Below are 13547 nucleotides of genomic sequence, written 5' to 3'. Positions count from 1 at the left end.
AAATTCTGTATGTACCTAAGAGATTCATGTACCCCACCAAAGTTTTAAAAACCCCAACAAGCTTCTTTTCATCCCAACAGTCACTAGTGCAGTGAAAACACTTTGCATTTACTGACTGCAGATTCCTGCAAATATACACATGGCTTCATAAAAAAACACCAAAAAACCCAACAAACAAACAAAAACACAAACAAAGAAACAAAAACCCCCCCACCAAATCCATACAAATAGAATTTATGGCCAAAAGACTTACCCAGAATGACTTGAAGAAGGAGGAGGCAGGTCAGGTGTTAGAACATAAAGACTATTATTTTTTGGCAAGTGTAGACTTTTTAAAACAGTCTGAGGGGAGAAAAATCATTATAAATATAAAATATTCACCAATTCTGACTTGGTTTTTTTTAATCATAGGTATGTATTTACAGTATCAGCAAATATTTTGTTTCAAGACACAATTCCTGTTACTTCAAAACATCATTTTTGTAGGTGGGCCACATTCTATACAAACCAAACACAAACTGATTTGTCCTGATTTTATTTTGCAATGTTTTAGATTAAGAGTTCTTTGTGTGCCACCCAAGACATCTGACACTGTTTGAAACTAACAATTCTTGCATTGTAATCCCCACCCACAGATGCTCAGTTTGAAACTGAGTTCAGTTAACTGAAAACACAGTTGAAAACTTACACTATCATCTACATCTCCAGTCTTCCACCCTTTTAACAGCATTTTAGATGCAGGAATCTGAAGTTCATTTTCTAGAATATGTTTTATATCTCCTAGAGAGAAAAAAAAAAAAGGAAATATGTAAAACATTTACTGCTTTATATCAAAGAGCAGCGAGTTGTACTTAAAAAACAAGATCAAGGAAAAATTTACTAAGAGAAGGATTTTCAGTCTAGTTACCCTTGTAACATACCCTTCAAACAGTAAAGGACAAAGAAAGCTTAAAAAATAATCACAAAGCATGAATGATTGGAGAATCACACAAGGATCTGATGATTTGGACATATATATTGGTAATTCTATATTATATACTTATATATTGGTAATTCTATATTATATACTTATCTGGAGCACCAGACTTAAAGAGGGTGCATATTTCTGATACCAAATTTCATTAGCCTTAGTCCAGACCTAAGGAGCTGGAATGTTCATACAACTGACTGCTCTGACAGCTTTTCCAGTGTTTTGTACATTTTGATGCTCTTCTTCCCCTGTAGTTATTACTGTCATAAAGTAACCCAGGCTGGAAGGTACCTCTGGAGTTCATGTGACCCAAGCCTAACTCAAAGGTCTAATTAAACCAGTTTAGTCAATGACTTGTCCAGCTGGCTCTTGAACAAGTCAGCATGGAAGTCTGACAACTTTTCTAGCCAACCAGTTTCAGTACTTCACCACCCTCACAATAAAAAAAAAAAAAATCCTTTTATTCAATGTGAATTTTTGATGTGTCTATTGCCTCCCATTCTCATGCACCTCCAAGAAAAGTCTGGCTCCATCTTCTCCATGGCCTCCAGCAGGCAGCTGCAGACAGAGGTCAGCTCTGTCCACCTTCCCCCTGTCCTGCAGGCTGAACAAATCCTCTTCTCTGTGTCTTTCCTCCTGTTAGCCCAGAGCCCAGGCCTACTGCAGGATGCCATCATCTTTCTTCTAGTGAGCACCTCAAAACCCCACACAGTGCTCCAGATGCAGTCTGGCAAGTGCTGGATGGAGGGAAAGAATGATTTCCTGAGATCCACCAGTTACACTCCTACCAACAAAGCCTGGGACATGGCAGGTCTTCACTGCAGGAGCTCATTGCTGAAGCACCCAAGATCCCTTCTATTAAATTGTTTTCTAGCCCATCAGCCTTCAGACAGGTATCAGGTGGGGATAACATGGAGTTATCCTATGCCAGATAGAGGACCTCAGCTTTATTTTCTTGGAACTTCAGGAGGCTCCTGTCCCATTTCTCCAGGCTGCCCAGGACCCACTAAACAGCAGCCCTGCCCTCCAGAATATCAGCCACCTTCACTGAGCAGATTAAGATTTATTTTGATCAGGTTTTTTTATCCAGTTTTTATCTTAACATTATGACTGGAAAAATACAACAGCAGAGTACATCATAGGCCTTACTAAAGCCACACTGACAATCTCTCCCCCTGTCAACTGAGCCAGTCATCAAACTGTAAAAGGCAAATAATGCTGACTGAATAGGTACAATTTGCCTTTAGTAAATCCATGCTGGGTGTTCCAAATCCCCTTCTTTTCTCCTGTGCCCAAAAAGTGCTTCCAGATAGATTTACTCCATAATTTTCCCACAGACCAAGCTCAGCAATCACCACTGAACACAGGTTCACATGTGCCTTAGCCTTTCTTCTCCTGCTGATTTACTTACAGAAACCCTTCTAACCCCTCAGTGGTTTCACCTTTAGCTGAGCTTTGGTCTTCCTAACTCCACATCTCTGTGCTCCTGCTGGGCAGCCCACCACTACCTTCCAGCTGTGGCTACTTTGGTTTTGAATTTAGCTCAGCCAGAAATGCTTTTTCTTCTGTGCTGGCCTTCTGCCATGCTTGCTCCTCTTGCACATTGCAAGGAACTGTTCCTGTGCTTTGAAGAGATTGTCCTTGAAGATCAACCAGCTCTCTTGGGCCCCTGTGCCCTCCTGGGCAGCCTCTCATGGGCAAGAAGATCCCCAAAACTATTCTTCCCTCAAGTCCACAGCTGAAGTTCTAAAATTTGCCTTGCTCACTTCTCCCAGGACTTTAAACACAAGGCTGCCCTCCATCTTTATATCCCAAAATACAGAAGTTCTATACAAACTGCCTTCTGCCCTACAGCTTTCGGGTAAAAATAAAATATTAAGAAGTCAATAAGAAAAGAAAAATCAAATCAGTACAGCTGAAGAATTCCGATCTGATGAGATTTTGATGTCCAATTTCCACGGGTGTAACTCAGCACCCAGGAAAACAGAGAACAGCCATCGATCATTCAAACCGATCACCGCTAGGTGGCGCCACCCAACACCAAATCCATTGCTGAAAGGACAAGTGAGGATCAAAAGTTTCAAAATTTCCAAATTTCATCCCAGACAAAAGGCTGCGGCAGGGAAAATTGCTTTCATCAACTATTCCTTCACGTAAGTCCTTATTTGGATCTGTATAAGCTCTTCACTAAAAATAAAAAAATGAAAATTCTTTTCTTCCTTAGCAGAAGGAAATTAATTCCCAGTTTGGGGAATGTAAAAAATAACATGCTCTGAAACACTAGCAATAGCATACTTCTAACACACTGCTTCAAAATGCATCAATTTCAGGGTAAAGAAAATAACACTGATAGAATTAATCTTAATTTGAATGAAGGAGTCAAATAAAAATTCAACTAAAAAGAATGCAATGATGTTCCTCACACCAGGAAGAATTCCTCTAATCTGTTCACTAATCCTGTGCAGAAAGAGATGCCATACAGATTCAAAGAGGAAATGCCAAGATCATCCACTTATTAATAGCTTGCATCTACACTAATCCTATCCCAAATTACATTTTCATGCCTCGACTTAATTATTAATCTTCATTTTGTTTCTGAAGCAAGTTCATAAGAAAACTAGATTTCAAAATAAATATTTGATAGATCACTAACCTTTACCATGGATTAGTGAAATTTTGCTTTTTTTAAAGCTGTAAAGAGATTTGAAAATGGTTAGTAGCTGTGGAGGCTGCATTTTTGGGGGATCTTTCTTTTTTTCTTTTTGAGGGGTTTTGTTCTGCTTTTCTTTAGGACTTGGATTTTTGTGGTTGAATCTCCTTAGTTTGTCTTTTTAACAGTTTCACGACAGCAACTTTCATTTCATTTTTACAAATCCTTACCAACTGTAGAGCTGTCTTCAAGTACTACATCCACATTTCTGTCTCTGTACTCAACCCTGAAGTCCAGCATTCGAGGTTGCCTTTCCACTATTTGTCTAGATGGCACTACATGGCGAAATGCTGAGGAGGAGGAAGGAGCTGAGGAAGCTGCAGCAGAGTGACTGCTGGGGCCATACGCTGGTCCGTGCAAAGTCTCTACACCGTACTCACTGAAAGACAGGCAAGTAAGATCATGTAAACACAACAGCTTGGCACGCCTAGCCAGAAGTTAGGAAAGCAAAATGACAGTATTATTCACTTATTGCAGTCCAGCACACACCTCTTGAATTATTGCTGTTGGATCTGAGAAAAATACTTATTACAAAGGAAAAAATAAATTCTGTATTAGCAATTTTACCCTTTCAGGGCTCAGGAGCGCTATTGGAGATCAGCATTGGTGACAAACAAACATTTTTAATGCACTGTGTAATTAATACCAGAATTATCTTGAGGAGAGGGATTGCTTCCTGTTCCAGGAGTGTTGTGGCCATATAAAAATTGGCACCATGGCAACGACCAGCTTTCTACATCATTGGGCTAGTATCCCGTGGAAATGAGAATAAGAAATACAGCTCAAAATTCTGCATGCAGATAAGTATTTTCTCACACCAAATTAGTGAAAAACAAGTCAGATATGAAAATAGATACACATTTAAGGTAAATAAATTAAGATAATGAAGCATGTGTTTAAAAAGAAAACACCTAGAAGTACAACAGCAATGCAATGCTGAATTCTAGCTTGCCTTCAAGTTCAAAATCCTGCAAGGCTCCTGGAGATTCATATAAGGATGTCTCCATACCTGACTCAAGGATACTCAAGGTCAGAATAAACTGGAATACCCTCACTACCCAGAAACACTTCATCTTCCTCAGTGAGCCTCTCCACAGGAAGCACATAACTGGGATTGGAAATAAGTGTAACAAAAATGACATTTTGGGAATATTACGCCATTAAAAAAAAAACAAACCAAAAAAACCCCTATGATGTACAGAAATCAAATTTGGAAGGCAAGAAACTTCATCAAGTAAGCCTAGGGAGTTGCCTTTTAGATGTTCTTACCAGGAAGGTGCTGGGAAGTTACAGAATCTCATGGTGGATTTCAGAAATGCTGCAACATAACTTGTCTCATTTCTATTCTTTATCAGAACTTACTTGAAAAATTCCTCGTGTTATCTAAGATACCATGAGATTCTCAGTGGAAATGCTTCATAGAGCAGGTCAAATCTGTCATCTAGAGGAGGTCTGAACTTTAGAAAGTGCAAATGTGGATGGCATGCATGTCAGAGAAGTGCAACAGTACTCAGCTATTGCAAATCCCATCATTGTGCCTTTCACATTTGAAACAGAAAAACATGTTATGCTTGTAAAACAAGGGGCTCCTTCACTTCTCACATCAGCATGCTCAGAAGGATGAATGCCCAGCTACAAAGACCCACACTCTCAGACCTATGGCTCAAAAGTCAAAGGCCCACGTCAGAGCTCTAAGGAGGACAGGAAACAGACTAATTTTCAGTATTTAAAAAAGTATAAATACCAAGTGATGTGTTATTTTCTTCAGCCTGGTGGACAAGTATGAATTAAGCACAATTAAGTAACAATTCTGTTAGTAGACCCAAGAAGCAATGAATATCCCAGTTCTCAGGACTGGATTACAAAACAAGCAATGAATTACAAGCCAAAGTGTGTAATTTCTCAAAAAACACTTTTTTCTTTTCAATAAATTAATGTGCTTCAAGTCCAGTTGCATTAATTCTGTTTGATACCACCACAAAAGGCATCCTACATACCTGACTAGCAACCTCTAATAGAACATAAAAAGCCCCACATCAGTAAAATAAGCCTTATCTGAAAACCACTGGAAAGCAGGTTTCTAAATCTTCTGAGCCTCCCTTTAAACCACTTCCACTGGAAGAATACAAAACAAGACAAAAACGAAGTAACAAAAATACCCATTAGAAACATCTTTGACTATCAAATAATTTCTAAAAATTAATAAATGACTGTGAAAAAAAATGTAAGTGGGCACTGGACCACCTTGTGATTGAAGACAGGCATTAACTACTCTAACTATTCCCCAGCTTCTTTATCCAATCAAACATTCTGGGAGTTTGGACAGAAATGCTTTGAGGTCAACTTATGCAGAAGGAGTGCTCCACAACCAAGACTTGATCTCACATAGACTAAACAGGCCTTACAGTAAATACATATTTAGTAACTTTACTGGGCAAATACTTTTATCCTCAATCAAAACCTGACTCTGTTGAATTAGGAAGTATTGACAGAGATGTCAAACACCACTTTACCTATATTATGTATCTTATTTCATCATTGAAATTTTTTTAATAGTACATTAAGTATTTTTCTGAACAAATTTTTAAACACTGTTTTACTGTCTCTCTCAGGTAGCTTAATTCCTGTTCTGCTGTTTTCAATTGCCTCATCAGCACTTAGAAGATCAAATTTCAGTGAGTTTAAGATATCCAAGCATCAGTATGAAAGCCAAAATTTAATTCAGAAGCTGAAAGAAAATCAGTAAAACTACTTTTAGACAGGAACAACCTTACTTTATCTATCACAGTTTCTGCTGCCTGTAATTCAATTTAAAATAACAAACAAAAAAAAAATCCCAAGTACAAATAGTTTTGGCCAGAAACAGGGAAGCATGGAATATCAATACCTTTATAAATGCATAAGGAAAAAGAAATACTTAGCCAGAAGCATACCAACACACAGTCTTTGTGAAGAGACAACCCTGCAAAGAATGACCCAAACACCAGTGAAAATAAAATACAAGTTAACTATTTTGAATAGATGTTTGAGCTAGTCCTCTATCAGTATGGGAAAAACTGAATGTTAAATCAGCTTTGCCAGGAATAGAATTTGTGGCTCCAGAAACAGCTTTAAAAGGAGAATTATGTCATCTTCTTAGGATTCAGGAAGGAAAAAAAAAAGTAACTGTTACCCAGCATCATTCTCTGCATGTACTACTCCAGTCCTCTGTGCTTACCTTTGTAGAATGCCATTTTCTTGTGGTATAACACCATTTATAGCTGCCTGAAAAGAGAAAACAAATTTTGAGTCAAGCATGCAGAACAAAAATACATCAGAACTTTTATAATATGTTTTGAAAAGTGATTAGCTTGCTTCAAAACATGCCCTGAAATGCTCTCTGTTTAGTGAATATTCTTGGTGAATGATATTGGGAACCATTATGGGATCTACATAAAATGAAAACCATACCCAAGTGAAAAACAAACATGAGCTGAAGCTCCCACTCCTGCATGTGTGTGATGGATTCCCCAGGTAATGCCTGGGAATAAACTTTGGTACTCACACACAGGGGACACATCACTCCCAAACACACCCAGAAAACTGTGCACAGCCCAGGCAGCCTCACAGCACATCCACAGAGAATCTGATGCTCCCCAGGGGCACCAGCATGGCCCAGCCCATAACCCTGCCCAGCTGCACACACCCCGTGTGCTGCCAGCCCCACCTGCTCACCAAGAGCTGAGCTGGTGCAAACAGCTGCTCCAGAGCAGCCCCATCACACCTACAGCTCACACACAGCCACCACCCAGCCTCCTCAGGCTGCTAGGGACCATCCCAAAAATTTTAACTATCCTCAGGTAGAAAAGGAAGTAGTTTTTAAGCAGGGTTTATGCAATTAAATATCCTCCCATGCTGTCCAAATCATCAGAAGGTTTAACAGCAGGATTAAAGAGAGCTTGTAGCATCCCACTACTCTCCATTTTCTCCTTTCTACCTTCACAACTTCTAATATCCATCCTCATATGTCACATATACCTGACCTGCTGGCCAGAACAGCTGGTGAATGAGTGTCTGGTCTCCAGTGAAGAAGGGAACACTGATGTTTAGCAGTTCATAGATTCCCTGCTACTCCAGGAGGACAAAGTCATACCCTGTGATTGAACTACTGACAGTCATCATCTACCAACACCATTTGTACAAACTGACATTAAAAAAATGTAGCTTAAGTAAGTGCTTAATAAACACAAAAATAGATGCAATCAAGATTTAAATGCTATGGTTTCTTTTTCTCTGAATAGATAAACATGACTTTTTTACAATTTCCATTTATAGTTAAGGCTACATGAAGTCAGAACGTTTTATTGCTGAACTCAGCTAAGTTACTGTGATACTGCAATAAGACTTATCCTGCATTTAGAAACAAATATTGCATTAATAATTATTAAAAAAGCAGAGAAGGAAAAGGTCAGAGGTACCCATAAGCTACAGCAACAACCCATGAGGCTGTATCAAATTACAGCGAAAACAAAGTTCCCTACCAGATCAGGTTTTAAATCAGTTTATCCACTGTGCATGGTAATAATCAGTGGTTTCTTTCTAACAACGTGTCTCATTTATCATCCTTGTGGTTTTTGCAGTCATACACAGCTCTTGATGGTGTTCATCTAATAAATCTCCAGGAAAGAGTAGGAGCTTTTGGTTTATTTGGGTTTTTCTGGATTGGCTTCTCCCTCCCATACTCTTCAGCAATATACATTTAATTCAAGTCAGTCAACAGATAAAGTTGGCTGAGAGAAAAAATTATCCATTATTTTGCATCTGTAGGATACAGAGAGCAAACACAGGTTTTGTACCACAGAATCTACACTAATAATGATCTGCTGGTGCAACAAAATTCTCTTTACTTGGGGAAAAGAAGCTGCTTCAGCTGTGAAGAAATACAGCAATGTGGCATTTTCACACTTCTGTCAAAACTCTGTCTCAGAGGATTAAATCAGCTCAAACTTCTTCTGAGCCTAGTTAGAGGGGTTAAATACGATAGAGGCTTCCAGATATTTTCTTTTAAACTGAATAACTCACTTGTTCATATATCCCCAGTTTTGTAAACTTGATGACATTTAAGGGGCACAGGAGTAAGAAAAAACAGCAGAAGCATTATGTGCTTTTTTGATGGAAAGACCTCTATTAACCACACTGTAAAACTGAAGAGTCCAGACACTGTTTGTTAAGCAAGATGGAAGACTAAAATAATGTAGACAGCAAATGGTAGCAGTGCACATGTACATACTGCATAAATATTAAATATCCATGTTCTAACAAGACAGCTATAAGTAGACCCTGCAAAGAAAAAAAGAAAAAGGAACAACCATCTGCTTTAGAATTTCATTGGGAGAAGGTTGTGACTATAAAAAAAAAAAAAAAAAATTAAAACAAGAACACGTTACTAAGGCAAGATCTGCTCCAGGCTGTTCCTCCCCAGTGTCAGCCCCCTTTGAAAGAGGCTCACATCTCTATGGTTATGCAAACATTTCAAGATATTCCATTTTTTTGTCTCTCCAAACAGGGATCTTTGATCACCAAAACCACCCTGTGTGGCTAATTTATAGTCATTAAAAATGTGTGCTACTCTCGAAACAATTTTAATAACCAGTGCATTAAATCTATTTATGGGTTATTGATACAAAGAAACCATGTCTGGATCAGAAAGCTCTTTCAGCTCCCAATAACCTGCTGCTGAGAGTGATGCCAGGAAAGCAGCACTCTGAGCTTCTGCTGCTCTCACAATGAATATCCACGAGTGCCCCTGCTGCATCCAGGGTACCACAGCTTGCTAATGCTATCACTATTTAACAGTGAAGTTCACCTCAAACGGAAAAGTACAGGGGCTTCAGGAGATTTTTCCCAAAGCCAAGGATCCTAGGTGCATCTCAGTGCTATCCATACACTAATTCTGCCCTAATACTGTCCCATCCTGAAACAGAATCATTTCTGTTTTGATGAGAGCCTTCAAACAACTACCAGGCCCACAATTATTTCATTTAATTATAAACTGAATGTAGCTCTTCTTGATTTATACATTTTGTTTAGGGATATCAATCATATAGCCAGGAATTGGAACAGCTTATTTAAAAATTCATTAAATACTGCATAACCTCACCTAATTGGACCTGCTTTGGGCCAGAGAGACATCCAGAAACAACTTCCAGTCTCAAGCACCTGTGACTCCACCAACCAACAGCACAGGTTATCTTGATAAACATACTGTGAATCCTGGGGGTTTCTTAAATGAAAAGGATGTCAAGAAGGTGACACAACACTGGACTAACAAGTGCCCATTAAAAGGTTCAAAGTAACAATATTTTTGGGTGGGTTTTTTTCAGAAGCACACTTCTAAGTTACAGTACTGAAATACATTCAATCCGACTTTTTTGTTTCCCAAAAACATAGGGAACAATAAAGCAACAGGGTTAATGAAATGTTACCAAATTCACTAAAAGTTTGAGCAACATAAAAAATCCATGGTATTCTGAAATTATTTAGGTACCTGAAGAACACTGCAAAACAGACTGAAATTTAGAAAACTTGTCCTCAAGGGAATATTAACCAGATTAGTCAGTTCTGATTAATTGTGACTATCTTTTATGAGTACAAAACAGTGTTAGAAAGAAAACCAAGAACCACCATTCCTTAATTACCTATTGAAACAACATCAATGACTTCCTTCAAAATACACAATTCCAGTGCTAACCATTGAAAAGCAATGAAGCACATCTTGGAGTGACTCTCATCCCAGGGTCCTATGAATAATGTGGGTATATAGATAACACCAATATTCAACTCACAAGTTCTAAATACTGAGTGGTTTTCACAAAGTTTGAAGATGGACTGGATTTACCAATCATATTATTTAAAACCAGAAGTCTACATACACAGATTGAATATTGAAACGAGGCAAGGGGTTCCTTCCTCTTCACAAACTACAGATGGGAGGCAGTTTTTAAATTTCCAGAATTTAAAAAGGATATTTAGATGAATTAAGAGTAAAAGGCTTTTGCAATGGGTGAGGAGGGAGCTCTCCCTCAGAGGCCACCTCGTGTTCCTCCCCTCTCCCTTCCCAGCCTCCACAGCACACCATGGTTTTGGCTGACAGATACAGAGCCCTGAAAATCTCTCCTTTGGAAGCTCCACCCCAGTGAAGAGCAAAAGGTTTCACAAAGCATAAAGCAAGACCAACTCTCCAAAACAGGGCCCTAGAAAACACATCCATAAGCAGAAGGAGAAAGCAAGTTGGAGCAGCACAGTGCTGAAAGAACAATCCTTTCAGAGAAGGAGGCTGGAGAGGTGTAAATAACCTGCACACCTGAGAGAAGCAGAGCTTCACTGGGATAAATAACCAAACCAGCTTAACGCAACCAGCACAAGCTGCTCCCAGAGAATTCCAAAAGCCTTATTTAGGTTTGGCTGCACTCAGCAAGTGAGACCACTTGAGCCTACTTAGCAAAGCCCTGGCAGAGCTTTACATTTGTTTAGGTAAAAACGGAGGAGGTTTACATTAAACAAACACAGTACACAAGTGAGACCTCGAGACAGGGTAATAGGAACTGCCACAGTAAATGACCCAAACCCCAAAGGTGTCCAACCAAATGGCCTCAAGTGCTTCAGGAAGTCACAGGGAATTATAATGGGGTAACTTGCTCATGGGGCATTTTCTCCCAACCCCCTGATTTTCTGACACATTCAGATTTACAGCGTTAGCAAATTTGTCATGGATTCAACTTGAGGCAATAGCCTCATAAACCACATATTTAATTATTTCTATGAAACTCAGTAAAAGCTTTTTTGATGAGAGGATTCATTTATTATGACTTCCAAAAATCTAAACCCTCCTTCAGATGCTACAAACTCAGATTTTATTTTCAGTTTAACACATCTGGCAAGCTAAAAAACCAAAGTTCTGCCTTTTGTCTCTTCACTATTCATTTTGCCTCTCCTTCCCATTATACACTTAGTATCTTCTCGATATAAAAACGATTTCTCTCACATCACAAATGCAGCAAGTTTACCCCATGCTGTTTTCTACATTAACAGAGGCAAAGGCAAGAAGAGGTGTTAGTCACTTGTAGAACAGAATTTAAAATTATAACCAAAAAAACAGGCATTTTGTTGTTTCATGCTCAGAAGAAAGAAAAACTTGTTTAATCTTTGACTCTTTCAGCATTTAATCTTAGATTTATTTCTCTGATTGTTTAAGTGAATATAATACCAAAACTTACATTCAAAACCTCACTACAGAGGGTGAGATGACACACAATACAAACATACTGTGGTTTTGAGTTCTGCAGAATAAGAAAACTCTAGCTGTTATATTTCTGGAAATGTTAGCTTGTATTCATCTGTGCTTGAGGATCGCTCAAGATTTGCTGAATTTAAAGAATTGTAATGAAATACAATGAAAAGACCTCATTAATAATTCATAATAAATTTTTAAATTTTTTTTGTCTTTTATATTTTATTATATATTTCCACAGCAAAAATGGGTCATTAGTAACACTCTGTTTACAACTGTCAGTCCATTGCAAATCATTCTACTCCTAATTTGGGTTACATGTGATATTCTCCCTGATATACAATACTCCTACTCTAATTTTCTGCTTTCACATGATAAACTTCTTATCCTAAAGATTTAAAATCCATTTTTTATTTGATATTCAAACAAAATAAATGGATGATAGCACTCCAAATGCTTTCTACAATGGAAAGAAGGGGTTTTTTTAAAAGAAAAGAAACAAACCCCAAAACTGAACAAATATTATCCAGAAAGAGGAAAAACAAATAACTAAATGATAAAGGAAAACATTAGTGAGACGAAGCATCCATGAAAGGACTGAAAAAGCAGAAGTGAATTTCAAACTACTTCCAAACCATAAATCTAAGTGACAAAGGAACATATTTTTACATGCCACAGTAAAGCCAAACAGGAGAAGTGCACAGATTTATTAATTCCTTTTGAGCACAGAAGTATTTCTTAAAATGAAACTAACTCACAGGGCTCTGCTGTATGCAGTTATTCCAGTAATAACAGTAAATGTTTTGAAAGAATGCTCCTCGAATAATTTTCTGTTTTGCAAATAGTGACTTGGGCTAATTTTCAACAGAACTGGTAATAATGGGTACTGGCAGGTACAGACACATCAAAGCATTTGCTCTGACACTCATACTGTGATTTTGGGAAACTGAATAAAAAGTAAGACCACTCACAGTCTTCTCTTGCAATCAGTTTACAACAATAAAAAGTAGAAAATTCCAGAATAAAACAGCAGAAGTTTTAGTAACTGGTCCTGACAAAATCATCCTGTAAGTATCATCCTGACAAAATCCTGCAGTCAGTGTGGATTAATACAACAAAGGTTTACTGAAAGCACCTGTATTAATTAAGACATCCAGATTGGACCCTGAGATTCCCAAGCAGAGGAATGTGCCTTCTGAACAGCTTTAAGCAACTACCAAATCTCACCTGTTCCAGGCAAGTCTGAGATGTGCATTCTAAACAAGAAATTCCATGAAACCTTCTGCAGAAATACCAATCACTTTAACCAGAAAGAGGCTTTTTACAAACAAGATCACCTCACTACACATACAGCTACTTTGAAACCATTCCTTTCAGAGGTTACAAAAATTGACTGCTATGAGTTTAAGTAATAAAAATATTATTCTGTTGAAGTTTTTTATTTAATTCAGTAATATTGAAATAACAAAATTACTAATTGTGCCTCAGTAGTAAGAGAAGCAATCTCTACCTGTGTTATTTTTGGCAGGCTTTTCAAGGCAAAGGAATGAGTCAGCTTTTTCCTGTAGCTTATGTTATATTTGCTGGCATCTCCCCAG

The 13547-nt window shown here is 38.1% G+C and overlaps 1 protein-coding gene across 1 annotated transcript in view; it reads right to left on the bottom strand.

Moving 5' to 3' along the window:
* The window catches only part of FAF1 (Fas associated factor 1), a 152522-nt gene that overhangs the window by 113319 nt on the left and 25656 nt on the right, over positions 1-13547 (bottom strand). The window contains exons 3-6 of the mRNA XM_059853849.1: positions 6898-6944; positions 3851-4059; positions 689-780; positions 254-342 (exon numbers count right to left, since the gene is read on the bottom strand). Coding sequence (XP_059709832.1) covers positions 254-342; positions 689-780; positions 3851-4059; positions 6898-6944 — 437 coding nt within the window. The remainder of the gene's footprint in view (positions 1-253; positions 343-688; positions 781-3850; positions 4060-6897; positions 6945-13547) is intronic.

Source organism: Haemorhous mexicanus, chromosome 9, assembly GCF_027477595.1.
Source record: "Haemorhous mexicanus isolate bHaeMex1 chromosome 9, bHaeMex1.pri, whole genome shotgun sequence".
NCBI classification, from domain to species: Eukaryota; Metazoa; Chordata; class Aves; order Passeriformes; family Fringillidae; genus Haemorhous; species Haemorhous mexicanus.
This window is presented reverse-complemented; position numbering and strand designations above follow the sequence as displayed.